The sequence below is a fragment of the Canis lupus genome, chromosome 34 (assembly GCF_011100685.1).
Source record: "Canis lupus familiaris isolate Mischka breed German Shepherd chromosome 34, alternate assembly UU_Cfam_GSD_1.0, whole genome shotgun sequence".
Taxonomy (NCBI): domain Eukaryota; kingdom Metazoa; phylum Chordata; class Mammalia; order Carnivora; family Canidae; genus Canis; species Canis lupus.
Window position 1 is genome coordinate 16,984,111 of NC_049255.1, and position 27,613 is coordinate 17,011,723.

The 27,613-nt window shown below is 40.9% G+C and overlaps 1 protein-coding gene across 2 annotated transcripts in view; it reads right to left on the reverse strand.

Annotated features, from left to right (window-relative positions):
• PARL (presenilin associated rhomboid like) overlaps positions 1-24,519 on the reverse strand; it is a 47,820-nt gene extending 23,301 nt beyond the window's left edge. The window contains exons 1-4 of one of the 2 annotated variants that reach the window (XM_038583515.1): positions 24,356-24,519; positions 14,656-14,851; positions 13,529-13,669; positions 11,209-11,257 (exon numbers count right to left, since the gene is read on the reverse strand). In XM_038583515.1, the coding sequence (XP_038439443.1) occupies positions 11,209-11,257; positions 13,529-13,669; positions 14,656-14,851; positions 24,356-24,480 (511 nt within the window). In that variant the 5' untranslated portion in view covers positions 24,481-24,519. The remainder of the gene's footprint in view (positions 1-11,208; positions 11,258-13,528; positions 13,670-14,655; positions 14,852-24,355) is intronic. The other variant, XM_038583514.1, reaches the window with a different exon arrangement.
• Positions 24,520-27,613: the final 3,094 nt, after the last annotated feature.

The window sequence follows — 27,613 nt, forward strand, 5'->3', positions numbered from 1 at the left end:
CACTTTGAGATGATTGAAAACATAAATGTAACTTAGCTGCTATGGACTGAATTATGTTCCACCAAGATTCATTACACAGCCCTAATGTGATGGTATTTGGGGACGAAGTCTTTGGGAGGTAATTAGACTTAGATGAGGGCATGAGGGTGGGTCCCCCTTGAGAGGATCAGTTTCCGTATAAGAGAGATAAGATACTCAAGAGCTTGCTCTTGCTCTCTCTCTGAAGTATGACACAGCAAGAAGGTGGTAGAAGAGAGAAGAGACTTCTTACCAGAATCCAACCATGATGGCACCTTGATCTTGGACTTCTACCCTCCTGAATTTTGAGAAAATAATTTTCTGTTGTTTAAGCCACTCAATCTATGGTATTTTGTTTTGACAACCCAAGCTGCTAAAACAATACTAAAACTTACAGGGTACAGCAAAAGTAGTGCTGTAAATGCCTACATTAAAGAAGAATAAAGATTTCTTTTCTTTTTTTTTTTAATTTTTATTTATTTATGATAATCACACAGAGAGAGAAAGAGTCAGAGACACAGGCAGAGGGAGAAGCAGGCTCCATGCAGGGAGCCCAACGTGGGATTCGATCCCGGGTCTCCAGGATCGCGCCCTGGGCCAAAGGCAGGCACCAAACCGCTGCGCCACCCAGGGATCCCAGAATAAAGATTTCAAATCAATAACCTACCTTCTACTTTAAAAAACTAGAGAAATAAAAAGAGCCAACCCAAAGCAAGCAAAAAGAAGGAAATAATAGTTTGGATGAAGGAACAGAAAAATAGAGAAATAAAAAAATCAATGAAACCAAAAGTTGGTTATTTGAAATGACCAATAAAATTGATAAACCTTTAGGGAGATTGACAAAGAAAACAAAAAACAAAAAACAAAAAACACCACCTCAAGTTCCTAAAATGAGGAATGAAAGAATGTTACTACTGACCTTACAGAAATAAAAAGGATTATAAGAGAATACTATGAACAATTGTATACCAACAAATAAGAAATCAGAAGAAACTGACAAATTCCTGGAAAGATACAAACTACTGAAACTGACTCAAGAAAAAGAAAGTCATGGGCACCTGGATGGCTCAGTGGTCGAGTGTCTGCCTGTGGCTCACACTGGGATCCTGGGGACCCGGTACTGAGTCCCTCATCAGGCTCCCTACAGGGAGCCTGCTTCTCCCTCTGCCTATGTCTCTGCCTCTCTGTCTCTCCCATGAATAAAGAAATAAAATATTTTTAAAAAATGAAAAACAAAAAAGAAAGTCTAAATAGGCCTATAAGAAATAGTGAATTTATAATTAAAAAAAAAAAAAAAGACTTCTCACAAAGAAAAGCCCAGAACCAGATGACTTCACCAGTTTATTACTTTCCTAGGGCCGCTATAATAAATTACCACAGCCTTGGTGACTTAAAACCACAGAAACATATTCTCTTAAATTCTGGAGGCTGGAAGTCTGAAATCAAGTTGTTGCTAGGTCATGCTTCTTTCTGAAGACTCTTGGGAAGACTCTTTCCTTCCCTCTTCCTAGCTTGTGGCAAATCATGTATCTAATAAGGATCTAGGATCCAAAATATATAAAGAACTCTTAAAACTCAATAAAAAGACTACTCTAAAACAGGCAAAGAATTTAAACAGACATTTCTCCAAATAAGCATGAATGGACAGGGTACCTGGGTGGCTTTGTCAGTTTCAAATATCTGACTCTTGACTTTGGCTCAGGTCATGATCTTAGCAGTTCCTCAAAAATTAAACAGAATTATTACATGATCCAACAATTCCACCTCTGACTATATATACCCTAAAGAACTGAAAGAAGGGACACAAAGTAGAAACTTGTACACAAATGTTTGCAGGAACAGAATTCATAACAGCCAAAGACTGAAACCCAAATACCCATTGACAGATGAACAAAATGTGGTGTACACATAAAATGGAAAAATGACTAAGCCTTAAAAAAATAAAAAAAGAAATTCTGATACATGCTACAATATGGATGAACTGCAAAAACAGTATGCTAAGCAAAAGAAGCTGGACACAAAAAATGTATTTTACAATTCCACTTATATGAGGTATAGGCAAATTCAGAGACACAGAAATCGTGGTCACCAGGGGTTAAGAGGAAGGGGAAATGGGAAATTAATAGGTACAGTGTCACTGATATACTAGAAAACAAAGACAATAAATGGAATCCTCATACAGTTCTTGAGGGAATGTAAAATGGTGCAGCCACTTTAGAAAACAATTTGGCAATTCTTCTAAAAGAAAATATGGAGAAAAATAGATATCCACATGCAAACAAATGAACTTAGATTCTTAACACCACATACAAAAATTAACTAAAAATGGATTAAAGACTGAAATGTGAAAACAAAAACCATAAAATTCCTAGAAGAAAACACAGGGAAAAGCCTTGTAACATTGAACCTGGCAATGATTTCTTCGACAGGACACCAAAAGCACAAGCAATACAATCAAAAATAGACAAATGGGACATCAAACCTAAAAACTTTTGTCCAGGGACACCTCGGGGGCTCAGGCGGTTGGGCGTCTGACTTTTGATCTCAGCTCGGGTCATGATCTCAGGATACTGAGACTGAACCCCATGTGGTGTTTCTCACTGACAGTGGAGTCTGCTTGGGATTCTCTCTCTCCCTCTGCCTCTGTCCCTCCAATCCCCATCCCCTGCTCAGTTTCTCGCTCTTAAAAGCCCATGCACACACACACACACAAAACCCCAACAAACTTTTGTCCAAAATATACAACACAGTGAAAAAGGCAATCTACAGAATGAGAGAAAATATTTGCAAATCATTTATCTGATAAAGGGTAAATATCTAGAATATATAAAAAACAATGACAATCAAAAAAAGAGTCAAATAACCTGATTAGAATAGGTAAAGAACTGGGATAGACATTTATCCAAAGATGATAGTCAAATGGCCAACAAACATATGAAGAGATGTGTAATATCACTAAACATCACAGAAATGCAGATCAGAACCACAATGATGTGTCATCACCACACGCCCATTAAGATGTCTACTATCAAAAAAAAAAAAAAACCAGAGGGATGCTTGGGTGGCTCAGTGCTTGAGCATCTGGCTTTGGCTCAGGGTGTGATCCCAGGGTCCCAGGATCAAGTCCCACATTGGGCTCCCTGCATGGAGCCTGCTTCTCCCTCTGCCTGTGTCTCTGCCTCTTTGTGTCTCTCATGAATAAATAAAAAACAAAACCAAAGAAAACACAGAAGGAAGTAAGTCCTGGCAAGGATGTGGAGAAATCAGAACTCTTGTGCACTGCTGGTGGGGTTGTAAACTGTGCAACCACAGGGCACCTGGATGACTCAGTCAGCAGAACATGTGACTCTTGATGTCAGGGTTGTAAGACTGAGCCCCATATCTGACGTGGAGATGACTTAAAAATAAAATACACAGTACAACCACTGTGGAAAACAGTATGGAAATTCCTCAAATTCAAAATAAAACTACCATATAATCCAGCAATCCAACTTTTGAGATATACCCAGGTATATATCCAAAAGAACTGAAAGCAGGATCTCAGAGATATTTGCATATTGATGTTCACAGCAGCACTATTCACAGTAGCCAAGAGGTAGAAGCAATCCAAAAGTCTATCAATGAATAAATGCAGGAACAAAATGTGGTATGTACATACAATGGAACAAACGACTTAGCCTTAAGAAGGAAGGAAATCTTATCACATGCTACAACATGGATGAATCTTGAGGATATTATGCTAAGTGAAATAAATGAGCCAAAAAACAGAAGTACTGTTTGATTCCACTTAAATGAGGTAGATAGTCAAATTTATAGAAACAAAGTGGCATGGTGGTTACTAGCGGCTGAAGGGGAGAGGGAAAAGTTGAAATTGTCCACAGAGTTTCAGTTTTATAAGACAAAAGAGTTCTACAGATGTTTTATAACAAAGTAAACATACTTAACACTACTGAACTATAAACTTAAAAATGGGGATCCCTGGGTGGCGCAGCGGTTTGGCGCCTGCCTTTGGCCCAGGGCGCGATCCTGGAGACCCAGGATCGAATCCCACGTCGGGCTCCCGGTGCATGGAGCCTGCTTCTCCCTCTGCCTGTGTCTCTGCCTCTCTCTCTCTCTCTCTCTCTCTCTCTCTCTGTGACTATCATAAATAAATAAAAAATTAAAAAAATAAAAAATAAAAAAAAATAAACTTAAAAATGGCTAACATGGTACATTTTTTTGTTTCTACTACAATTTTAAAAAGTTAAACAAGGGCAGCTCTGGTGGCTCAGCAATTTAGCGCCTGCCTTCAGCCCGGGGTGTGATCCTCGAGACCCGGGATCGAGTCCCACGTCGGGCTCCCTGCATGGAGCCTGCTTCTCCCTCTGCCTGTGTTTCTGCCTCTCTCTCTGTGTCTCAAATAAATAAATAAATAAATAAATAAGTAAAATCTTTAATAAAAAAAAAAAAAGTTAAACAAGAGTACCATACAACCCAATGATTCCACTCGAGGTATATATTAGCAAAAGAAATGAAGGTACATCTACATGAAAATGTATACAAAAGGTGCCTGGGTGGCTCAATCAGTTAAGCGGCTGCTTTCAGCTCAGGTCATATGATCCCAGGGTCCTGGGATCAAGTCCAACACCAAGCTCCCAGCTGCTTCTCCCTCTCCCTCTGTCTGCTACTCCCCCTGCTTGTGGTCTGTCAAATTAATAAAATAGAAAAGAAAGAGACGGAGGGAGGAGTGAGGAAGAAAATGTATACCAAAAAAGTCCACTGCATTATCATAATAGCCAAAAGTGGAAAAAACTCAAATATCCATCAACATATGAGTAAACAAAATGTGATATATCCTTATAATGGAATATTATTTAACCATAAAAAGAAATGAAGTACTGACATATGCCACAACTTAGGTGAACCTTGAAAACATCACACGAAGTGAATGAAGCAGACATAAAAGGTCATGTATGTGATTCCATTTATATGAAACATCCAGAACAGGCAAATCTATAGAGAGAAAATAGATAAGGGGATGCTTATGGCTGAGGGGAAGAGGAGGATGGGGAGTGATTGTTAACAGGTATGGAGTTTCGTTTTGAGATAATGAAAATGTTCTGGGATTAGAGTATGATAGTTGCACAACCTTGTGAATACAATAAAAACCACTGAACTGCATACTTTTAAAAGGCAAATTTTAAGATATATGAATAATATCTTGAGTGAAAGAAATATACACTAATTTGGGAATCACTCCTTGGTTCAGTAATCTCAGTCTATTTTTCTCCTTTTCTGAAAAAAGACCTACTATCCCACCTGGAGTCCAGTAGCTAAGAACAAGATCCCCTCCGCTGATGCAGTGGGCCAGCTCACCTCTCCACAGCTTCTCTACCTGAGGGAGGCTAGACCTGGCCAGTCCAGACACTATCAAATATATACATCCACGACAACCAAAGAACTGAGCTCAAGTGATTCCTACCTCAGGTTCCCTGGGAAGCACAATTATAGGCATAGGGATCATCCTGTTGGCTTCACGCAGTGACTATAATTTCTCTTCCTGGGCAGTATCAACAAAACTAGCTAAGGACTGGTCCTACAGCTTCCTGGAATCAAGAGGAAATTCAGAAAGACCATCTATCTTAAATCTTCCAACTGGGATACAGATAGTTAGAACTGATAAAGGCAGATGGAAAGAATGGGGCAAATTCACAGTAAGGTAGACAAAGACATTTACAAACTAACCACAGAAGGGGTTATTTCTCTGCACCTTCCCTATAAATGAGAATACGTAACCTCCCCTGTGAGCAACTTTTAGAAATAAATGACTTAGATTCTGTAGGTTGTTGGAGGATGTTTAAATTTAAATAGATATTTAAATAAATATTTAAAACTTATTTTAAGACAATCTGACAATAAACTTTTAAGAGTACATACTCTTTGACCTACGAAGTCTATTTCTACTAACTCATCCTAAAAATATGCTTGCAAAAGGGTGCAAATATCTCTATATAAGGATATTCACTGCAATATTATTTATTGAAGACTACAACTAACCTAAATATCCATTAATAGAAGACTTGGTACATAGTAATCATTTGCATGAACTACTACACGGCTATTAAAAAGAATAATCTGAGCCCAGGGTGCTGGTAATTTCCATTTTTGTACTTGAACTAGGTGCTACTTATAATTACATGGATGGGCTCATGTGAAAACTGTACATCTGACATATGCATATTCTTCTATGTACATTATACTTCTATAAAACAAAGAATGTAATAGACTTATTTGTACTGATACAGTGTCCTTTAAGATATTAAGAGAATAATAAAATCAAGGTGCAAAGGAGTATAAATGCCTATATATAAACACTTTGGAAGAATATACAAATGTAACTAAAAAGGCAGTAGTTAATATGGGAACAACTGCAGAACTAGGGCAGCCCCAGTGGCTCAGCGCAGCCTTCGGCCTAGGGTGGGATCCTGGAGTCCTGGGATCGAGTCCCACGTCAGGATCCCTACATGGAGCCTGCTTCTCCCTCTGCCTGTGTCTGCCTCTCCCTCTCTCTCATGAATAAATAAATTTTTTTAAAAAACTGCAGAACTAGAAATCTACAGAGATTTTTCACTTTATATATTCTTTAACACTATTTTATCCTGTTACCATGCACATTTATTCATTTTACAATGACAAAGACTAACCTAAGTAGACAAAAAGAGCTCCCATTCATCCCTGAGTGCCAGCCTGCTGTCTTAGGACAAGCCACTGCAGTTTGGGCTGTCAATAAACACCCAGATACCTTGTTTTGGGAGGTGGCAGTGTGGTTAACAGAAAGGTAAGTTATTGGTGAGGTGATCTGCTATAGTAGAAAGTGAAAAGATATAATAAAATGTATATTAAACTAGGAAGTGCACTTGAGAGGGGAAAAAAATTTATTCCCCCCATCCCTACCCTTTCTAGCTGTGTGAGCTCAGACAAGTTATTTAACTTCTCTGAGCCTCAGTTACTCAATGTGAACAATCAGAATACCACCAAAAGGGCTCTTACAATTAAGATTAATAATAAGGGGGGTGCCTGGGTGGCTCAGTGGTTGAGCATCTTGCCGTCAGCTCACAGTGTGATCCCACAGTCCCGGGATTGGGTCTGGCATCGGGCTCCTTGTGGGGAGCCTGCTACTCCCTCTGCCTGTGTCTCTGCCTCTCTCTCTCTCTCGTGAATAAATAAAATCTTAAATAAAAAGATTAATAATAGGATAACAGCATATATGTAAAGTACCTACCCTAGTACTTGAAGCCTAATTGGCACTCAAACATTAGTTTTGTTTTTCTTTACCCAGAAATAACTTGTCAGAAGACTGAGAAGCTAAGAATTTCAGGAAAAAGTGACAAAAGTTTAAGATTAGTTAGATCCAGTTAACACTGCCTTACCAGCAACTTCAGGAGCAGGGAAGCAGACTTTAGCCTAGGAGGTATAGATCAAAATCTTTGAAAGGTATAAAGGGAAAGAAAATTGAAACTAGGGGCACCTGGCAGGCTCAGTTGGTAGAACATGTGACTCTTTTATTTTTTTTACGATTTATCTATTTGAGAGAGAAAGAGAGCAAAACAAGAGTGGGAAGGGCAGAAGGAGAGGAAGAAGCAGACTCCCCACTGAGCAGGGAGCCCAACATGGGGCTTAATCCAAGACCCGGGGATCTTGACCTGAGACAAAGGCAGACATTTAACTGACTGAGCCAGTGAGGTGCCCTGAGAATGCAACTCTTATCTCAGGGTTGTGAGTTCAAGCCCCAAATTGAGTGTAGAGCCTACTTAAAAATGGAAAGAAGGAAGGAAATAAAAACTAAAAAATAAACTATTCCTGGTAGAAGGAAAATAGCAAAAAAAATGAAATTAAAAAAAATACACTTTTAGAGATTGGGGCAGAAGGCGTAAGGCCCTAGGGTGCGATAGTGACTAACTTTGGAGCTGACGATACACATGGACTAGCAGAGAAAATAGGGCACTGTTTTCTGAGGTTTCTCTTCCCCTCCTCCTCCTCTCCATCTCCTCCTCCATCAGATACAACAATTTGGCAGGTTTCTCTCTCTCTGCTTTACCTAAATCCCGAAATAGTAAAGTCAGCATTCTGCTGAGCTACTAGAAAACCTGGCAGGTATCTCACAGACATACCTGAAAGCTAGAAAGGTAGGGGAAATACTCTCCTTATCTATTTGAGAGAAATTGCGGGTTGCCTAGGGACCTCCAGTACAGGCTTAAAACCCCTGCAGAACAAGGCAATACAATAGGAAACTAATTGAAGTGTAAAAGCACCAGGGACAAGTCTAACTTGAAGAATGCTACTTGATGCTCCCACAAATACCAAGTGAACTTTTTTTTTCAAAGCAAGGTGAAGTTTGGGAAGATACTTCTGTGTAGTAATTAAGATTAACACCAGAAAAAAAAAAATCCCCAACCAACCAAAGGGAGAACAGGAGGATGAAGATCAGTTCTCTAGGGGCACTTTGGTGGCTCAGTTGGTTAAGCATCTGCTTCTGCTCAAGTCATAATCCCAGGGTCCTGGGGTCAAGCCCTGCATCGGGCTCCCTGCTCAGTGGGGAGTCTGCTGCTCCCTCTGACCCTCCCCCTGGCTTGTACTCTCTCTCTCTCTCTCTCAAATAAATAAATAAAATCTTTAAAAAAAAAAAAAAAAAAAAGGATCAGTTCTCTAGTTCCTTTGAAAAAGTTACTCCCAAGGACAGCACCTCCTCAGCACTTAAAAGTCACTTAGATAACCTCATAATAAGGAGTTAGCATGACTGTTCATGTTTCTGTGATTCAAAGCACTTTACACTCAAGCTGCCAGTTAGATCAAAATGTCTGTCTCTCTCTACTACTATATCCTATGTGTCAAATAACGGATTTGACTAAGGTAAAAGAAAAAGGCTGGGGAAAGAATTCTGATTTTCAGTGGTCTCCAAATACCAACTTCTTTGTATAAGGTATTTACTGGCATGAGAAATGTTTTACATTTTAATCCCAAGGTTTCTTCAAATATTTAATGACATAAAATCTTTACTATCTTCAAAAAACACTAGGTATCAACTAACTATGAGATACTTTGAAAATATCAAAGGAAATCAAAACTTTGCTACCCTAAGGAAATAATGTTAACTTTAGTTACTTTCAGAAAACAAGCAAACAAACGAAAAACCCTGTTAATCCCAATGAAAACAGATGAGCTATTATGGAGCTGTCTTTGAAGGTATTCTATTTATTAAGACCTTACTGACTAAGCAATTCTACAGTAATAGCAATATACCTTTGAAAAATCTCAATCTTTTGATTCAAGAGCCCATTCAATATTCATTCACTCAGCAGATTTTTAGTCAAGTGCCATTACTGTGTGCAAGACATGTGCTAGTCGCCCTAAAAAATGAAAAACCTCCCTGTTGTCCTTAAGGATGTTGTATGTACAATTACAAGGCAAGCTGTGCTATAAATTATTAAAAAGCATAGGGTGCCTGGACAGTTTAGTGGGTTAAACATCGGACTCTTGATTTCAGCTCAGGTCATGATCTTGGGGTCCTGGGATCCAGCCCCGCCTCAGGCTCTGCACTCAGCAGGGACTCTGCTTAAGGATTCTCTGCCTCTCCCTCTGCTCCTCTCTCTACTTGCACATGCGTGCACTCTCTGAAATAAATAAATGATTTAAAAGTGCAATGAGAGGTGCATGCCTGGGTGGCTCAGTCAGTTAACTGCCTGCCTTCAGCTCAGGTCATGATCCCGGGATCGTGGGATGGAGCCCAGCATCAGGCTCCCTGCTCAGAGGGGAGTCTGCTTCTCCCTCTGCCCTTCTCCCATGATCTCTTTCCCTCTCAAATAAAATCTTAAAAAAAAAAAAAAAAAAAAGTGCAATGAGTTCAGAAATATTAAAGCACTTGTTACTGACAAGATCTCATGACCCACTAAACCTAGGACACTCCCAGAAGCTTCGGCTTGTCACTTTCACCTTTTATAAACTAATGAACTGCCATAACAGGATAAGAAATCTTTGAGGAGGAAGCCTGTGTAGGTGAGTCAGAAAGTGCCTGCTACCTCAGCTTCATTATATTAAAATCTTTTACCCTTCTGAATATTCACCCCAAGCCCTGATGAAAGGAGTCATGGCTTTGGAAATTATTTCCCATGGTCTCATTTGTACAAATAAAGATAACTGAGCAACTCCAACCTGATACAGTCTCTGTCTATAATTCACCAAGGAACAGATTCACTTTGGTCTGGTAACAGTTACTGCAGGAAACAATGTCTAAACCATAAGCTTGAAGACCAGTTCAGGTTCTAACAAGGAGAGAGAAAAAGTAAATCTTCTAGACAAAGAGCCCAAAAGAAGAAAGATGAGCATTTTTTCTCCTCTTAGGTAGGTAAAGAAAATTAAGAGTACCATTAAGTCTAACCATATTTAAGAAAAAGCAGTATTTTGCTATTTCTCTAGAAGACATTTTCCCTATCTGCACAATTGTTAAACTTTCAAATCCATTTCCCCAAATTCTCAAATAACTAGGTCTATAAAATCCTGTACAAGTATTATATTGAAGAGCTGGATTTATCTTTCCATGAAAATTGACAATGAACAAAAATTATCATGGTGACATGCATGGCATGCTTACATTTATTTAATAAATAAAGACTTTAAAAACAGCATGGTGCAGTAAAGAGAAAATTAGCTTTAGAATGAGACAGACCTGGGTTTTAAAACTTAGCTCTACTACTTACTAGCAGTGTGACCTTTGAAAAGTTCCTTCTCTGAAAGCCAGTTTCCTTATTGGTAAAAAGGGAGAGAACTACCCGGTAAGCAACCCTGTGAGGTAGGGAGAGAATGTGTATAAAGCATTCTGCATAAAGAAGGTACTTAATCAATGTCCCCTTTAATTTCTTTAACAGGGGAAGTAATAATTACTCAGAACCTATTTCACAAGCTAGGATTCTACAACAAAGATTATTTGATCAGTATCATACTAGGTCAAATTAGAAAATAAGTGATCCAGAACATCATGCACACCTTTACATCACACTACTTTTTATAAAATATTACATTAGCCTGAAGGTACAGACTCTGTCTTCTAAACCACTGGTGAGCAGTGTACACAAAAGCCATTGACTGTGACATACTGTACCTTTTGGTTTGATTTCTCTTCCCTTGAATGGCTAAAACGTGTAAGCTAACACAAACCTGTCACAGTCCGCTGGCCATCACTTAGGTTATTCCACCACTTGTTAATCTAAAACAGAAGGAAAATTGCCTATCACCATATGGTAAATACTTTCAGGCTAGGAAAATGAAATTGCTTTGTGCATAAAAAGATTCTTGTGTAAATATTACCAATATACAGACAATAGATATGTGGCAAAATAGAAACACAGGTGATTTAGTGAGGCTACAATCTCCATGCAGAGTCGCTGTTTAGCTCTGTGACCTCAGACAAATAATTTCTAAAAATGGAGACACAGGTACCTAGCAATATTGTTGTGAGGAATATTAATAACATAAAGCACCTAGCACACTATCAGATTATATACAGGTATCAAGGTTAAGTGATTTATTCACCAAGGTCCAATCGAGTTTTAAATTCTAGGTGCCCAAAGGGGCACCTGGGTGGCTCAGTTGGTTGGGCATCTGCCTTCGGCTCACACAGTGATCCCAGGGTCCTGGGATTGGCTCTGCATTGGGCTCCCTGCTCAGCGGAGAGCATGCTTGTCCCTCTCCCTATGCTGCTACCCATGCTTATGTGCTCATGTATTTACTGCTTGTGTCACTTTTCACCATTCTAAAGAACCAATTTGGGCCATCAAAACCTTATAATATAGAGGCAACTGTGTGGCTCAGTTGATTAAGCGTCTGACTCTTGGTTTCATTCAGCTCAGGTCATGGTCATAGGGTGTTGAGATCAAAACCCGCGTTGGGCTCCACGCTCAGGGCAGAGTCCACTTGAGATTCTCTGCTTCTCCCTCTCCATCTACCCCTCCCCTGCTCAAGTGCAAGAACACAAGCTCACATGCTCACACGCTCTCCTCCCCACCAAGCTCATGATCTAAAATAAATAAAATCTTTAAAAATACTTTATAATATAGACATGCTGGAAACCTGTAGCTTTCTAAGGAATCCAGCATTATGGAACAGGTGTTACTATCTTCTTAAACATACTGTTCTGAATTAATCACTGTTAGCTACTGTGGCTTTCACATGCAAATAATCACACCCATTGTCCTCTTGACACAAAACCTCTCTAAACCAGGTAAGGCTCAGGCTTCTTGCATTTGTCTATGGGGAAGTGAAGAAGTGAAGTCTATGGGGAAGTGAAGAAGTGAAGAATGAATACTTCTTTGTACTTCAAAGGACCCTGAATTATCATTAGGAGAAAACTAATAGGAGAAACTCTCTCACACACACATATCAAAACTAAAAACAAACACAAAACAAATCAACAAAAAACAAAGGTGCTTGAAAACCAAATGAACCTGGATCCACACATTAACTTAGGGCCTCCCTGCTCACTTAAGTATTGTCAGGTGAAAGAAGTATGGTTTATCTTATAGGCAGTATTTGTAAAAAAATAAAAATAAAAAATCAATTAAATTGAAAGAGGGTCACCAACTTGCATATGAAACAATGAAAAGCTCTAAAAGCTCTATATTTTGTGCCCTTTTCAACTTTATCCCCTGAGGGAGAAATATTCTACAGTGGGTAGTTAACAGAGGTGTGTAAACATCATGTCACCGAGTAGCTTTTTTTTTTTTTTTTTTTTTTAATTATATTTACTCATTCATGAGAGACACAGAAAGGCAGAGACACAGGCAGAGGGAGAAGCAGGCTCCTCGCAGGGAGCCTGATGTGGGACTCGATCCCAGGACCACACCGTAAGCTGAAGGCAGACACTCAACTGCTGAGCCACCTAGGCATCCCACACTGAGCAGCCTTTTAAAATCCACATAACAGGGGATCCCTGGGTGGCTCAGCGGTTTAGCGCCTGCCTTTGGCCCAGGGCGCGGTCCTGGAGTCCCGCGTCGGGCTCCCGACATGGAGCCTGCTTCTCCCTCCTCCTGTGTCTCTGCCTCTCTCTATCATAAATAAATGAATCTTAATAAATAAATAAAATAAAATCCACATAATATCTCTACACCTAAGGCATAGATGCTTTGAAAAAAAATGCCGGCGATTCTACTACCTACTCTAAAACAATTCAGCAGGTAATGCAAAACAGTAGCCCTTAAACTTTGGTAGAGCTGAAACCCCAGCCCATTAATTTTTAGCAACTATCCAGTGATTTTTGATACATGTGGGTAGAGGGACAAACCTCCTAGAATACCGTCAAGTACATTACTGCCAGACATATAAAAAAGCACTGATATTGCAATGAAATGACCCTAAAGACGAATACTAAGTTCAATAACTTCGTATCCCCTGATGTAAATGTTATCATCATTAAAAACACTTAACAAATAACCAGACTTCTAAACTTGTGATCAAGTAGAACAAAGAAAGCCATGTTTACCTCCTTTCTGAAGTCTCCTTCCTTTTGTGGTCTTATGCTATCCAACCAATCAGCTTTTATACCATCAAAATAACTCTGGACTCTGGATTTCAGTGATTCATACTGCCAAATAGCAGCCGATCCAAATGCACAGCCTGTAAACTATATAAAACATATCACAAAATAAATTCAAAAGAAAAAAAGATCAATACAAAGATCTAAGAACAATATTTCATTTTCATTGCTTCTTGCAAAATCAACAGAAGGAACAGAAACATCTGGCATAGTGAAACTTAATTAGGTGAAAAGAATATTTAACTGTTCTCCCCATTTTATTAACTTTACTGTACCCTGGGGCCTGCTTACAGCTAGAAATTTTCAAATAAAATTCAAAATACCACATAAAATGTTATCCCAAATAAGAGAGCCATAAGTTTCTTCTGCAGGGCATACAGAAGTGAACCAGATTCTAATAGCAATTATTAGGAGCACCTGGCTTGCTCAGTTGGTTAAGTGTCTTTGATTTCAGCTCAGGTCACGATTTCAGGGTCATGAGACAGAGCCTCATGAGCCCCCAATGGGCATTGAGGCTGCTTAAGATTCTTTCTCTCTGGGATCCCTGGGTGGCGCAGCGGTTTGGCGCCTGCCTTTGGCCCAGGGCGTGATCCTGGAGACCCGGGATCGAATCCCACGTCGGGCTCCCGGTGCATGGAGCCTGCTTCTCTCTCTGCCTGTGTCTCTGCCTCTCTCTCTCTCTCTCTCTCTCTCTCTGTGTGTGACTATCATAAATAAAAAAAAAAAAAAAAAAAAAAAAAAAAAAAAAAAAAAAAAAAAAAAAAAAAAAAAAAAAAAAAAAAAAAAAAAAAAGAACTGTGAGATGTTTAAAAAAAAAAAAAAAAAAAAAAAAAAAAAGATTCTTTCTCTCTTCCTCTGCCCCTCCCCCCCACGCATGCATATGAGCTCCCTAAAAAATAGTAACAATAGCAATTGTTAAATTCATGTTTTCCCAAAATAACTCATGACTCCCCAGATACCCAGATCCTTTAAATCCCCTTCTACTTGTCTTTAAGGAAGCCCAAATAAGACAAATATACTTCCTTACTACAGCAGCAGCAAGATAAATAACTCCTGGTGACATGAGCACTTACCCCAACAGTAAAAAACAAGGGCTTCACAAGGGTCCTTATAGGATAGGGAGAAGGATAAAAGACTGTTTCTTCTACAGGAGGAATCAAAGCACTTCTTTTGTATGCTTCACCACTTGTTCCTGTGTCTGATCTTCGGGGTTCAACCTTCCTGGGTGCTTTTCTGAATCCACATTTTTGCTGAATAAAAAAGTCAAACCTTTAAGGGGAAAATGAGAGATTAGCAACAGCTGCATTTTGCAAACATCAACCTCCATGACCCTCACCCTCGGCCTGCATCTGCTCTCCTTCCATAGCCCCAAAGAAGCCAACATTCCTACTTCCGGCTAAGGTTCTAAGTCAAAATACTGAACTGTGCCCTTCTAGAAAAGGGGACAGACACACACAAACCACAGCAACTTTAAAGTGAATTTGTCTGGGCTGTTAACTTGTGTTATCAATCAGCAAAATTATTTGTCTCCCTCCTCCACACACAGTTCGGAGTCTGGGAAAAAGCTGGAGAACTCCAACTTGTCAGTGTGAATTTGCACAGAATGGCTTTGTTATTTTGTTTGAAGTTTGTTCAATTTCTAGGACAAACATTTAAATATAAGGATTATCCTCAAAGTCACTCCAAATTCAAATAATTGCTTTCTTTTATAGAAATACTGATCATTCTAAGTTGATGGATTTTCCCTACTTCTCTACTTATTTATTTCACTCAGCTCTGGGGACACCTGCCAAGTGTTTTATAAAGGGTTTTGTTGTTTTGAGTCCTCATAGCTTGACCTCAAAACATTGACACTACTGACCATACTTACCAGCCCTACCCAGTTCCTGTAAGATCTCATTCCTTTTCTTCAAATTCACTTTCTTGATGGCTTCTCCCCATTCTTCCTATCCCTTAGTGATAGATACATTCAAAGTCTCCAATAGTTCCTTTACATGCTCTTCTTTCAAACTCAACCCATATAAATTCATGAAGAATTTTTTCTTTTGTAAAATTTCCTTAAGTAGACAAAGTAGAGGCCCTTTCCTGTTTGTTCTCATTGTACTCTAAATATACCATCCTCCTAGACTCAAAGCTCCTTGAAAGCAGAAATCAGACAGGCCTTCCAACATTTTAGCTGAATAAATGTATTTCTGTGGCCAGTGATGACTTCTAAATATATTTTCTTAGTCCTAATTTCAATCTTGCGGTCTTGTATTTCCATCTGTATACTGAATTTGATTTGGATATGCTCTTAATTATTTTAAAACCAATATATTCAATAAGAAACTCCTCCTCTACAAACAGTTCCATTTTCTGACTTCCTCAGTCTTTCTGAGAAAGACTTTCAGAGAAACCACAGCTCTCTCAATCGCTGAAGTTAAAAATCTAAATGTCATTTTGGTGTTTTCTCCTTTATTTTTTACCATCCAATTAAAAACCAACTCTGTCAAATAAAAAAAAAAAATTCACTCCTAATCCCTCACTTCATGCCTGTAGTACAGCAACAATTTACTTAACTTCAAACATTTTAACTTATATGTTGTTCTTAAATCACTTTTCCTCATTCAATAGTTCCCAAATGCCTTCTCAGAGGACCAAAAATCTCTCTTGAGTTCCAATACAACTCCTAGCTCATCTCTTCTGACCTAGAATGCCCTATTTCCTCATTACTTGAGGAATGCCCATACCTCATTACTTCCAATATTGCCCCACTGCAATTCATCTTCATTTTATTAAACACAAATGTAGTATCATTCCCCTGCTTTAAACTCCACAATAATTTTTCATCCTCCCATCAAACTCAGCAATGCTACTCCCTTGTTCTGATACATCCCTTTGTTAAAACACTCTTGTGCCCCTCAAAATTCAGTTCATCTATCTCATCCTCCAGGAATCATTCATTAACCAGGGTGGGTGTCTCCTTTGTACTCCTAGAGTCCTAAAGCATCCTGTATAGACTCTTTTGCTTATGTGAGAGTTATTGCCTGTACCACAACTAGACAATTACTTTTGTATTCACTGTATCTCTATCACCAAGATCAGCCCCTAATAAAGAAAAGATGAATAATTATTAGAAGAAAGAAGGGCGTCAAGAATGATCGTTCTATTTTGAATAACTGAAAGGAAGGTGATACTATTCACCAGGACAAGGGAAATCAGGGGGACCAAAATAGGAACTTGGAAGATAAGAGATGAAGAATTCCATCTTGGGCAGTCTTTCAAATGCTTGTCGTCACAGCAGCTCTATTCTAATAGCTAAAAAACCAGAACTTCAATTCCTATCAAAAAGGGAAAGGACAAACTGTTGTATATTCATACAATGGAGCACTACTTAGCAAAAAACAAACTACTGATTACACACCATGGATAAAACTCAAAAACATTGTTGAGCAAAACAATGTTTATCTTTAGGTGATGGTTCCACAGGTATATACATTTGTCAGAATCCATGGGCTATACACTTAATACTTACACAAAATAAAGTATTGTTAGCAACTGTAGGATACCCAGATAGTGTAGAGATCTGGAAAAAATTGAAACTCAGAAAAATGGCATAGCAACTATTATTACTATTACTTGCCTAGTATGCTCTTTCTTCAACACTGAGTCCACTCCACAGTTCAACTTCTCAGAAGTCACATGGTGAGGATGGGTGATGGTGATAAAGGAATTTGCCTTGAAACCTTTAATAATTCATAATTTATACTTCCAAATAAGTGCTATTCCTTTTGAGGAAATCTATTTGGAAAAGCAATGCACTTATTCAAACAAAGCAATGCTGCTTTGAATGGCTCTGAACTTCCTTCATAGCCCTGTTACCAGTATCATGAATATCCTTTAGCAAATACCATTAAACAGCTAATCCCAAATCTATTTCTTTTTCTATTGCCTTTTTCTGCAGAGGCTAGAAAAGATAAGTACCTTCACTTTTCCAGCCTTCATTATGGCACAGGGTAGCCATATTAGAGTTCTCAGAAAATGAGAGACTTAAGAATTTTTACGTGCCTCTTGGGAACATTTGTTTCTCTATAACAATGGACATATCATTAGTGTCATTACCATAACCCTCCCCCCTTCATTTTTGCCTTGAATAAGGCTGTAATGCCTAGAGTTGGGGCAGTCATCTTGAATGCCAAGAGAAAGGCCAAGGGATTAAAATACTAACCTTGGGATTTTTGAGCTACTGAGCAGAGAGCAGCCACTGACCTCCATCATCTTATGCTAACTACTCATCCCCTCATTTATTTAAACAGCAAATTTACTTACAGCCAAATGCATTCCTAACTGATAACACCTTTAAAGTGGCAAATGTTAATCCCTTGCATTTGGATTTTTTATTTATTTTGGGGGAGGGGATATAATTTTTATTAAATAATTAAAAGTAACATAGAGCATGGCTGGTAAATAAAGTACCACCACTTCGGGTCAAAAGACAAAGGTGTGACATAAAGTAACAAGAGTATGTTCCCTTTAAAGACCACAAGTTAAAAAAAAGTTAAATAAAATAAAGACCACAAGTTGTAACCAAGTGTTGTTTTCTAGCATTTTTTTCTTATTAGACCAAGAAATGTGAAGGATGAGACTCCTTTATGTTTCCAATAGTGTAACACTAGAAGACACAAACTCAATCGATTCTAATAAAAGATTACTTCTATAGCTTATCAACTCATTTAAAATTCTGAAGTGCAGGGCACCTGGGTGGCTCAGTGGTTGAGCATCTGCCTTTGGCTCAGGTTGTGATCCCTGAGGTCCTTGGATCAGAGTCCTGCATCATGCTCCCTCCCACAGGGAGCCTGCTTCTCCCTCTAGGTTTCTGCCTCTCTCTGTGTCTCTTATGAATAAACAGAATCTTAAAAAAACAAAAACAAAAACAAAAATTCTGAAGTGCACGTTTGAAAAGAAACACAAATACACCAGTTTCGGAACCTAACTTTAAGCAAAGCCAGACCTTTTGCCTTGAATAATATTTACCTTAGAAATAAGCGTGGGATGGTGGAAGGGAATAAAGGGGAAAGGAGAAAAAATGAGTGGGAAATATCAGAAAGGGAGACAGAACATGAGAGACTCCTAACTCTGGGAAACGAACTAGGGGTGATGGAAGGGGAGGTGGGCGGGGGGTGGGGGTGACTGGGTGACGGGCACTGAGGGGGGCACTTGATGGGATGAGCACTGGGTGTTATTCTATATGTTGGCAAATTGAACACCAATAAAAAAATAAATTTATAAAAAAAAAATAAGCATGGGGCCAAGGACACTGAGAATATGTTACACAAGTTGGCCCCAGGGTTAAGGTCAGATGCAGAATATATATATTAAGAATATATACATATGAAAAGAGTATATACAGGGACATGTGGGTGGCTCAGTGGTTTAGCTGCTGCCTTAGGCTCAGGGTGTGGTCCCGGGGTCCTGGGACTGACTCAGGCATTGGGCTCCCTGCAGGGAGCCTGCTTCTCCCTCTGCCTATGTCTCTGCCTGGGTCTCTCAGGAATAAATAAAATCTTTTTTTTTTAAGTATATACATATTGGGAATTATAATTGGACATACAGAACTTGTTCAACAGTGGTGCCTGGGTGGCACAGTTGGTTAAGCATCTGCCTTTAGCTCTGGTCATGATCCCAGGATCCTGAGATTCAGACCGCAGGTGGCTCCCTGCTCAGCAGGGAGTCTGCTTCTTCCTCTCCATCTCCCTCTCCTCCTGGCTTGTGTGCATGCTCTATAATAATAAAATCTTAAAAAAAAGACTTGTTCAATAGAACTAAAACTGGTTCACTGAACACCTATTCCTATTATCCGGCACATATTTATATGCCGCAGGAGCTGGAAAGCTAAAAACTTTATTTCCCAGGGTTGATCTACCACAGATTTGGGGAAAACTTTAGTATCGATACAAATCACCTGGGTGTCTTGTTAATATCAGATTCCAAATTAGTTAAGTGTGAGGCGGAAAAAATAGGAGATTCTACATTTCTAAACAAGCTCACAAACTGACAAACTTCAGCTTGGAGGATGGATTTGGCCCTTCAGCTAAGAGTGTTTTTAAATTTTTTAAAGAGTTATTTAAAGGAAAAGAAAGAGTATGTGACAGAAACCATATGCAACCCTGTCATTTTCTACCTGGCCTTTCACAAAATAAGTTTGCCACCCCTATCCTAGACGAGGCCTAAACTGCTAGTTCATGAACCACTTACAATGGAGCTAGAACCTAATTCCTGGGCAGCCCCGGTGGCTCAGCGGTTTAGCGCCACCTTCAGTCCAGGGCGTGATCCTGAAGACCCGGGATCGAGTCCCATGTCAGGCTCCCTGCATGGAGCCTGCTTCTCCCTCTGCCTATGTCTCTGCCTCTCCCTCTCTGTCTCTCATGAAAAAATAAATAAAATCTTAAAAAAAAAAAAGAACCTAATTCCTAACAAAACTTCCACTTCAATTAGAATGGTTATTTACAGGGTAATCCTATCTGACTAGGACTAACAAAAATTTGGACTTATAACAAAGAATTTAAACACAAAAGTTTCACTAGATCTGACAGTAGGGAACGTTTCTCGCTGACTCCCAGCATCTAAGTCCTTTCCCCCTGTTCTAACAGTACACTGGAATTTCCAGCCATTTGGTTGGGAGAGGCGCACCAGCTCCTGACTGGCTTAAACCAACCTAGAGAGCCCCTACTCCTGCCAATTTCGAGGGGTTCAAAAATGGACACGTATCCCAAATCAGGCAAATCTAGTCCAGTGAATTTCAAGATTTTGTTTGTAATACTGGAAAACTTTTTTTTTTTTTTTTTTAAGATTTTGTTTATTCATGAGAGAAAGAGAAAGAGAGACAGAGACACAACACAGGCAGAGGGAGAAGCAGGCCCCATGCAGGGAGCCCAATGCAGGACTCAACACCAGAACCCCAGGATCATGTCCTGAGCCAAAGGCAGACGCTCAGCCGCTGAGCCACCCAGGCATCCCTGGAGAACTTTTTCTGCTGGATGTGAACCTAAGAGTATATAGCCCCAAGAGCTACTACTGACAGCCATCTTACAACAAGGAGAGCACGCCAAGAGTAAGGCCAACGTTTAGGAAGCAGAGCCAACCCATGGAGAAAAATGGAATCCTGGTGACAATCTGAAATACTGAATCTTGCCACATTAGAAGCCAGTCCTACTTCTAGACTTAACCACGTAAGCCAATAAATTCCCCTAATTACTTAGGTTGGTTAGAGTTGGATTTCCTCTGTTAGTACAAAAATATTTTTAGATCAAGTACTTCATCACACATTGTAGGAAAGGTACATTATGTTCGTAAGGAGCTTTTGTTTTAAATTTCTTAAAATGCAAAAACAAGGATAAAGCATCATAAACGTTTCTAACTGCAAAATGTTTGAGATCATATTTACAAGCTTAGGTTCTTTAGCTCTCATTCATATCAGTACAAAAGGGAGAAAAATAAATGAATAAATCACTTACCTGAAAAAGGTTCAGAAAACAAAGAGAAACAATATGATAAAATGGATGGTGTGAGCAGAGAGTAGAAAGGGAGGAGAGGGCCACTAGAGGCATATACTAACTCATGAAAACAGGCCTGCCTTTTAGCTCTGCTGCTCTGGTCCTTCCTCCAATAACCAGTCATTTGTAAGAGCAGTAATGTACTTAAAGTCGGAAGATCTCATAAATACCCATTTCTACTAGCCATATGATTGTTATAGTTCTGTTTTTTTTCTTTAAGATTTTACTTATTTATTCATGATAGACATAGAGAGAGAGCAAGAGAGAGGCAGAGACACAGGCAGAGGGAGAAGCAGGCTCCATGCCAAAACACTGAGCCACCCAGGGATCCCCCTATAGTTCTGTTTAACATGATCCCGTAACTTTTAAATAGGAAAAGTCGGGATGCCTGGGTGGCTCAGTGGTTGAGCGCCTGCCTTTGGCCCAGGGCATGGTCCTGGAATCCCGGGATCGAGTCCCACATCGGGCTCCCTGCCTGGAGCCTGCTTCTCTCTCTGCTTATGTTTCTGCCTCTCTCTCGCTCTGTCTCACATGAATAAATAAAATCTTTTAAAAAATAAATAAATAGGGATCCCTGGGTGGCGCAGTGGTTTGGCGCCTGCCTTTGGCCCAGGGCGTGATCCTGGAGACCCGGGATCGAATCCCACATCAGGCTCCCGGTGCATGGAGCCTGCTTCTCCCTCTGCCTGTGTCTCTGCCTCTCTCTCTCTCTCTCTGTGACTATCATAAATAAATAAAAATTAAAAAAAAATAAATAAATAAATAGGAAAAGTCGTATCTATGAATTACTTGGCTTAATGAGTGAAAACAGTCTTGTGAACTGTTTTTAACAATGCAACTTAGATATATGTACGAGTCAGCACTAATGTCTGTTACTACAGATTTTCATGAATAAATTGAGTAGAAATGGCCTAATGTTCAAATGAAGACAACATGTGTCTAAGCATACAACCAATAGATTCATTACACTTAAAAAGAAATTAAACGTATTTAGGGGAGGAGGAATTCTACATAAACACTTTCATGACAAAATTATTCTCTTAAAACCCATCTTGAGTCAATAGATGATAAATTAAACAGAGAAAGTAGCTGAACAACCAACTACTCTCTTGGATAGTTCCATACAACTGAAATTGTGCAGGCTTCTTTCAAGCCTAAACCATTTCTTAGAAGTGCTGCCAGAAATTTGATAATGGTAAAGCTTCTGAAGAGCCTGAGATTTTCTTTTTCTGTAAAGGGACAGATAGCAAATATTTTAGTTTTTATGAAGAACACATTTGTCACATATTGTTTTGCTTTGCAACCCTTTAAAAACATAAAAATCATTTTTACCAGGTGGGCTGCATTGGGCCTTCCATAGTTTACAGAACTCTTCTATCATTACTTGTACTGCAAATTTCCAGCCATGCTTCAGGTCTATCACATCAGAATGACAAGGATTGGGCCCAGAACTCTGCTTTTTAACCTTACCTCTAACTATAGTCTGTATACTAATCTTAGAACCACAGGAAGTCAAAGCAGAGCAGATAAAGCTACATAGAAGGTAACTCCTTCTTCCTATTTAAGTGCTTATTTCCAGAGGTGAGCCGCCATATCTATTTCAGGCTTACCTACATTCTCTTGAAATGCACATTTTTCTATGCAACCATAAAAAATGTCATTTTCAAACTTTGCAAATAAAAGGCAAACTTAAAAAAAATAGATGCTAACCTTTCACATCACACTTTCATTTGTTTTTTTCAAATGGTTTCCAATTTTTACCAGAAGCTCTTCATTAATCAAGGTATTTTTCCTTTGCTTTCCCTTCTTAATACTTATTTTTAATATTAACACACCTGTTGCTTCCTAATAGTGATATTCATTTTTGCTCCTCCCACCCCCAAACCATGCAATTTTCACAGGATTTGGAAGAAATTATGGAATCTGGACCACTGAAATCTGTCACCACCTCCACCTAACCTCCAGATGGGATTCTCCATCTCCCCAGGAGTTTAAGGTTAGTGCCTGAAGTTCCAATGTTAAGATGTGTCAGGAGGTTAAGCTACAATGTATGCAAGTTTTCACAAATCCCTAATTCACTTGGGAGTGCTTGCCAAGAATTACAGGTTTTTCCACTCCCTCACCCCCACAACAATTTCTGAGTTGATAGAACTGGGAGGGGGCCTGGGAAAAGTCTACAAACATTCCAGGTGATTCTTAAAATCAGGCAAAAACTCCACCACGTTTGAGCCTTCACTTGCCACTGGCTGACCACTCTGTTCAACACTCTACCTTAACTTGCTCTACCATCAGATGGGATTCCAGGCATCTGGAACCAACTCAGGGACTGGGAAGGTTCGAACTCGAGATTAAACAACTGGAACAAATTTCGAATCGAACCACATCAAAATCTCGGACAGCCGATTTTTTTTTCTTCTCTTAATTCAAAATTGAATCAACAACAACAACAAAAAGCAGCAAATACTGAGTATACTCTTCATGCAGCTTCTACTTGGGAAAACCAATATTGTAGTTTTCTTTCCAAGTCATCTGGAAACCAAATATTCCATGGTCTCCATTCTTCAACAGAGAAGCCTCTCCTAAGACTTAGCAGAAGGCAAAGCAAATGCCCATGGACTCCGTCTTCCCTTAGTTCTCTAAACAGTAAAGAAGTTGTTAGCTTGTAGGGCAGCCCGGGTGGCCCAGGGCATGATCCTGGAGACCCTGGATCGAGTCCCGCGTCGGGCTCCCTGCATGGGGCCTGCTTCCCCCTCTGCGTGTGTGTGTGTGTGTCTCATGAATAAATAAATTTTTTTTTTAAAGTAACTTGTAGAACACAGGTTTATAAAGACGGATAGAGTCAGTTCTGCTATTCTCCCATCTGTGTAACGGCTTTACTTAAAAAAAAAAAAAAAAAAAAAAGTGGGTCTAATACCTTCTTCGCGGGATTATGAGGCGTGGCACGCAATTAGCCCTCAGAGACTAAGCTCCCTTCTCCTCACGTCCTTCCCGTTGGGAGAGGGGCAGACGGCGCGGGCTCACGGGAAGCTGCGCCGCGGTCGGTCACGGGCACCCCGGCTCGGCGCACGCTGGCACGGCGAGAAGCGAGGGCTGGCGAGAGGGCAAAGCGGGATGCATGGAGAGGAAGGGAGGGGTGACGACGGGGGTGAGCGAAGGCAGCCCCGCAGGCCCGCGCGGCCTGCGCCCCCGAGGATGCTCGGCCGGAGCGGAGGGTCTGAGGGGAAAGAAGCCCGGTCATTACCTGCGTCCGAGCAGTCGCGGCGGGGCCAGGGCCGCAGTGAGCTCCTCGCAGCCGCGACCGCCCGCCGGCTGAGCCCACGCCGGGCCGCAGCCCCAGCCTCTCTGCGCCCAGCCACGCCACGCCATCTTCCCAACCTCTGCCCCACCATGGCCCGACCTTACCAACTCTTGCGGCGGAACCACTTCCGGGGCGGAGGAAGAACCATAGAGCGCCGGAGTGTGCAGCCTAGAGCGCCGCCACGCCGGGCTCGGCGGAGGCCGGAAGCTCGCGAGGCCTCGGTGGGGGGCGGGCGGCGAGCTCCCCGCGGGGCCGGGCGCGCACGTGGGGGCAGCGCGGCCGAGTGGTCGGGAGGAAAGAGAGAAGGGCAAGCCAGCGTTTACCGAGTAATGCCGCCCATCAGGCCCTCTACCCAGGTTACTGCACTTAATCTCCACTAAACACTTGAGGCGGATACGGTCACCCCTGGCTTACAGAGGCCCAGAAGGGAATGAGTGAAGAAACCATCATTGCAACCCACGTGTTCCTACATTATTTCTTTTTTTTTCCTGCGGTGGGGGATGGCGGGGGGAGGGGGGCGGGGGGGGCAGAAGGAGAGAGAGAGCCCCTCCCTGGGCCCGGATTTCTGGACCCTGGGATCCTGACCTGAGCCTAAATCAGGACTGCCACGGGCTTTAACAGACTGAGCCGCCCAGGTGCCCCTCGCCACTTCATGGTATGAGACATTTAAGAGGGTGTAAATGTATCTTTACAAAAAGTCTGATCTTTAACCAAAAGTCTAAATCTGAAATGAAAATCTGGATTCTAGATGAAATACAAACGTCATGATTGAGCCCTCACCTACCTACCTGGCAGGCAGCCTTGTTTCCTGTCACTCCAACCCACCCTCTGACCCCGGCTGCAGCCAGCTCTGCAGGATAGGCCGGTTTTGTGGTTTTTTTTTTTAAGATTTTATTGATTTATTCACGAGAGACACAGAGAGAGAGGCAGAGACACAGGCAGAGGGAGAAGCAGGCTCCATGCGGGGAGCCCGACGTGGGACTCGACGTGGGACTGGACGTGGGACTCGACCCGAGTCTCCAGGATCACACCCTGGGCTGAAGGCGGCGCTAAACCGCTGAGCCACCCAAACCGCCCGGATAGGCCGTTTTCTTAAAGGCACTTGCTTTTTCCATGTTCACGTTAACCGTTCTCACCGTCTGAAACGCCCTTCTCTTCTCTCCCTACTGAACCTACCTAACCGACTTATCCTTCAGACCAACCTCAATTGTCCTCTCTTCCAGGAGGCTGTAGGGGAGGAGAAAGTCTTCCTCAACTGTCTTGGGGGCTTCTAGCTAGGTCTGAGAATCACACTGACAAAGATTAACAGGAGAAAAAGCATACACATATTTGTTTAAGTTAGTTGAAAGAGAGAGAGCAGGGGAGGGGCAGAGGGAGAGAAGGATCTCCAGCAGGTGCCCCACTGAGTACAGAGCCCAATGTGGGGCTCCATCATGTGACCCTGGGATCATGACCTGAGCCAAAATCGAGAGTCAGATGCTGGACTGATGGAGCCACCCAGGCCTCCTAATAAAGCATACAAATTTTATTTTATTTTTACACTTACGTGGAAAGGCCAGAGAACAAAGATCTGAAGAAAAGATCAGAACAGGAAGGTTTTATATCTGTTAGGCAAAGAAACAATAATTTGTGAAGAATTGACAGTGAGGTTCAGGTTAGGGGTAGTCCAACTAGAGCAAGGTAGTCCTTATCTTCCTTAATGAGAAAGACAAGGATTAATTTAACCAGGTTTGTTTGCAGATCCTCTGGTGCCTGGCCTCTGGTCTTTGGGTTGTTAAGAGTCTGTCTTTAGGAAAGGAGACATTTCCTGCTTTTAGGATTTACTGCTTCTTAATTGCCTTCAACTCAAAATAATTTTTATGTCAAAGAGGCATACTTTGGGGTGACATATTCTGATTTCTTTAAAGGCCTTTCCCAGACCTCCACTCTTATTTAAATGACCTCCATTTATGCTTTTTTTTTTACTACCACTTTATGCGTATCACTCTAATTGTACTGTATTCATCACATAAATATTTATGAAGCACTTTTTGTATACCAGGCAATGTATTAGGGTGTATTTTTTTTAAAGATTTTTTTATTCATGAGAGACACGGAGAGAGAAAGATTCGATCCCAGAATCCCCAGAATCTCTGAGCCAAAGGCAGATGCTCAACCCCTGAGCCACCTAGCCGTCCCAAGGGTCCCAAGGGCGTATTTTGGATGACAATGTCTCTGACCTCACAGAGATCCTGCTTTACTGAGGGAGGGGGGCAAGTAAATAAACAGGCAATTACAACACATTGTGAGAAGTGCTTGAGCCAGGAAACAGAAGGCTCTGTGGGAGCTTAGAAGAGGGGAAAATACTACAATTGACAGATGGGGAACAGGAGGCAAGGGAAAAGGCTTCCTACAGAAACTGGTGGGGGTGACCAAAAGAAGAGAAGGGCTGAAATGTTCTAGGCAGAAAGAATAGTATTTGTGATGTTTTTCAGGGCATGACTTATTCGAGAAACTAAAATAAATTCACTTTGCCTAGGACATAGGTGTCAAGTCTGGAACTTAATTTTACCCTATTGAGAAGCTAATGAGTTTGGTTGCTGGCAGAAAACAGGAGACTCCTGAGTCAAAGACAAAAGACTGGGGACCCCTGGGTGGCGCAGCGGTTTGGTGCTTGCCTTTGGCCCAGGGCGCGATCCTGGAGACCCGGGATCGAATCCCACGTCAGGCTCCCTGCGTGGAGCTTGCTTCTCCCTCTTCCTATGTCCCTGCCTCTCTCTCTCTCTCTGTGTGACTATCATAAATAAATAAAAATTAAAAAAAAAAAAAGACAAAAGACTTACCCACAGCACAAACAAGCAGCATGAGCATTATTTTTACATGGGTTCCCCTTTTTCTCCAGTTCCCACAGTGGCAATGCCATGGGCCAGCTAGAGGCTTACAGATACTCTGACACTTTGACTCTGATTCCTGTAAATTAGGATAATAATATCTACCTTGTCACTTTGAAAATTAAATGACTTTGTATCAAATACCCAGTTGTTCATGGTTAATACTCAATGCACAGTAGCTATCATCCTATTATTATGAGGTAATAATTAGAAACTAACGTAGAAGCCCATCCACAGGGGAAGGCTTTCTCTCATCATCATCATTTTTATTTTATGGCCATAAACAAAGGTACGAAGTGCTTATATGGGTGTATGGGAGAAAGAGATTCCC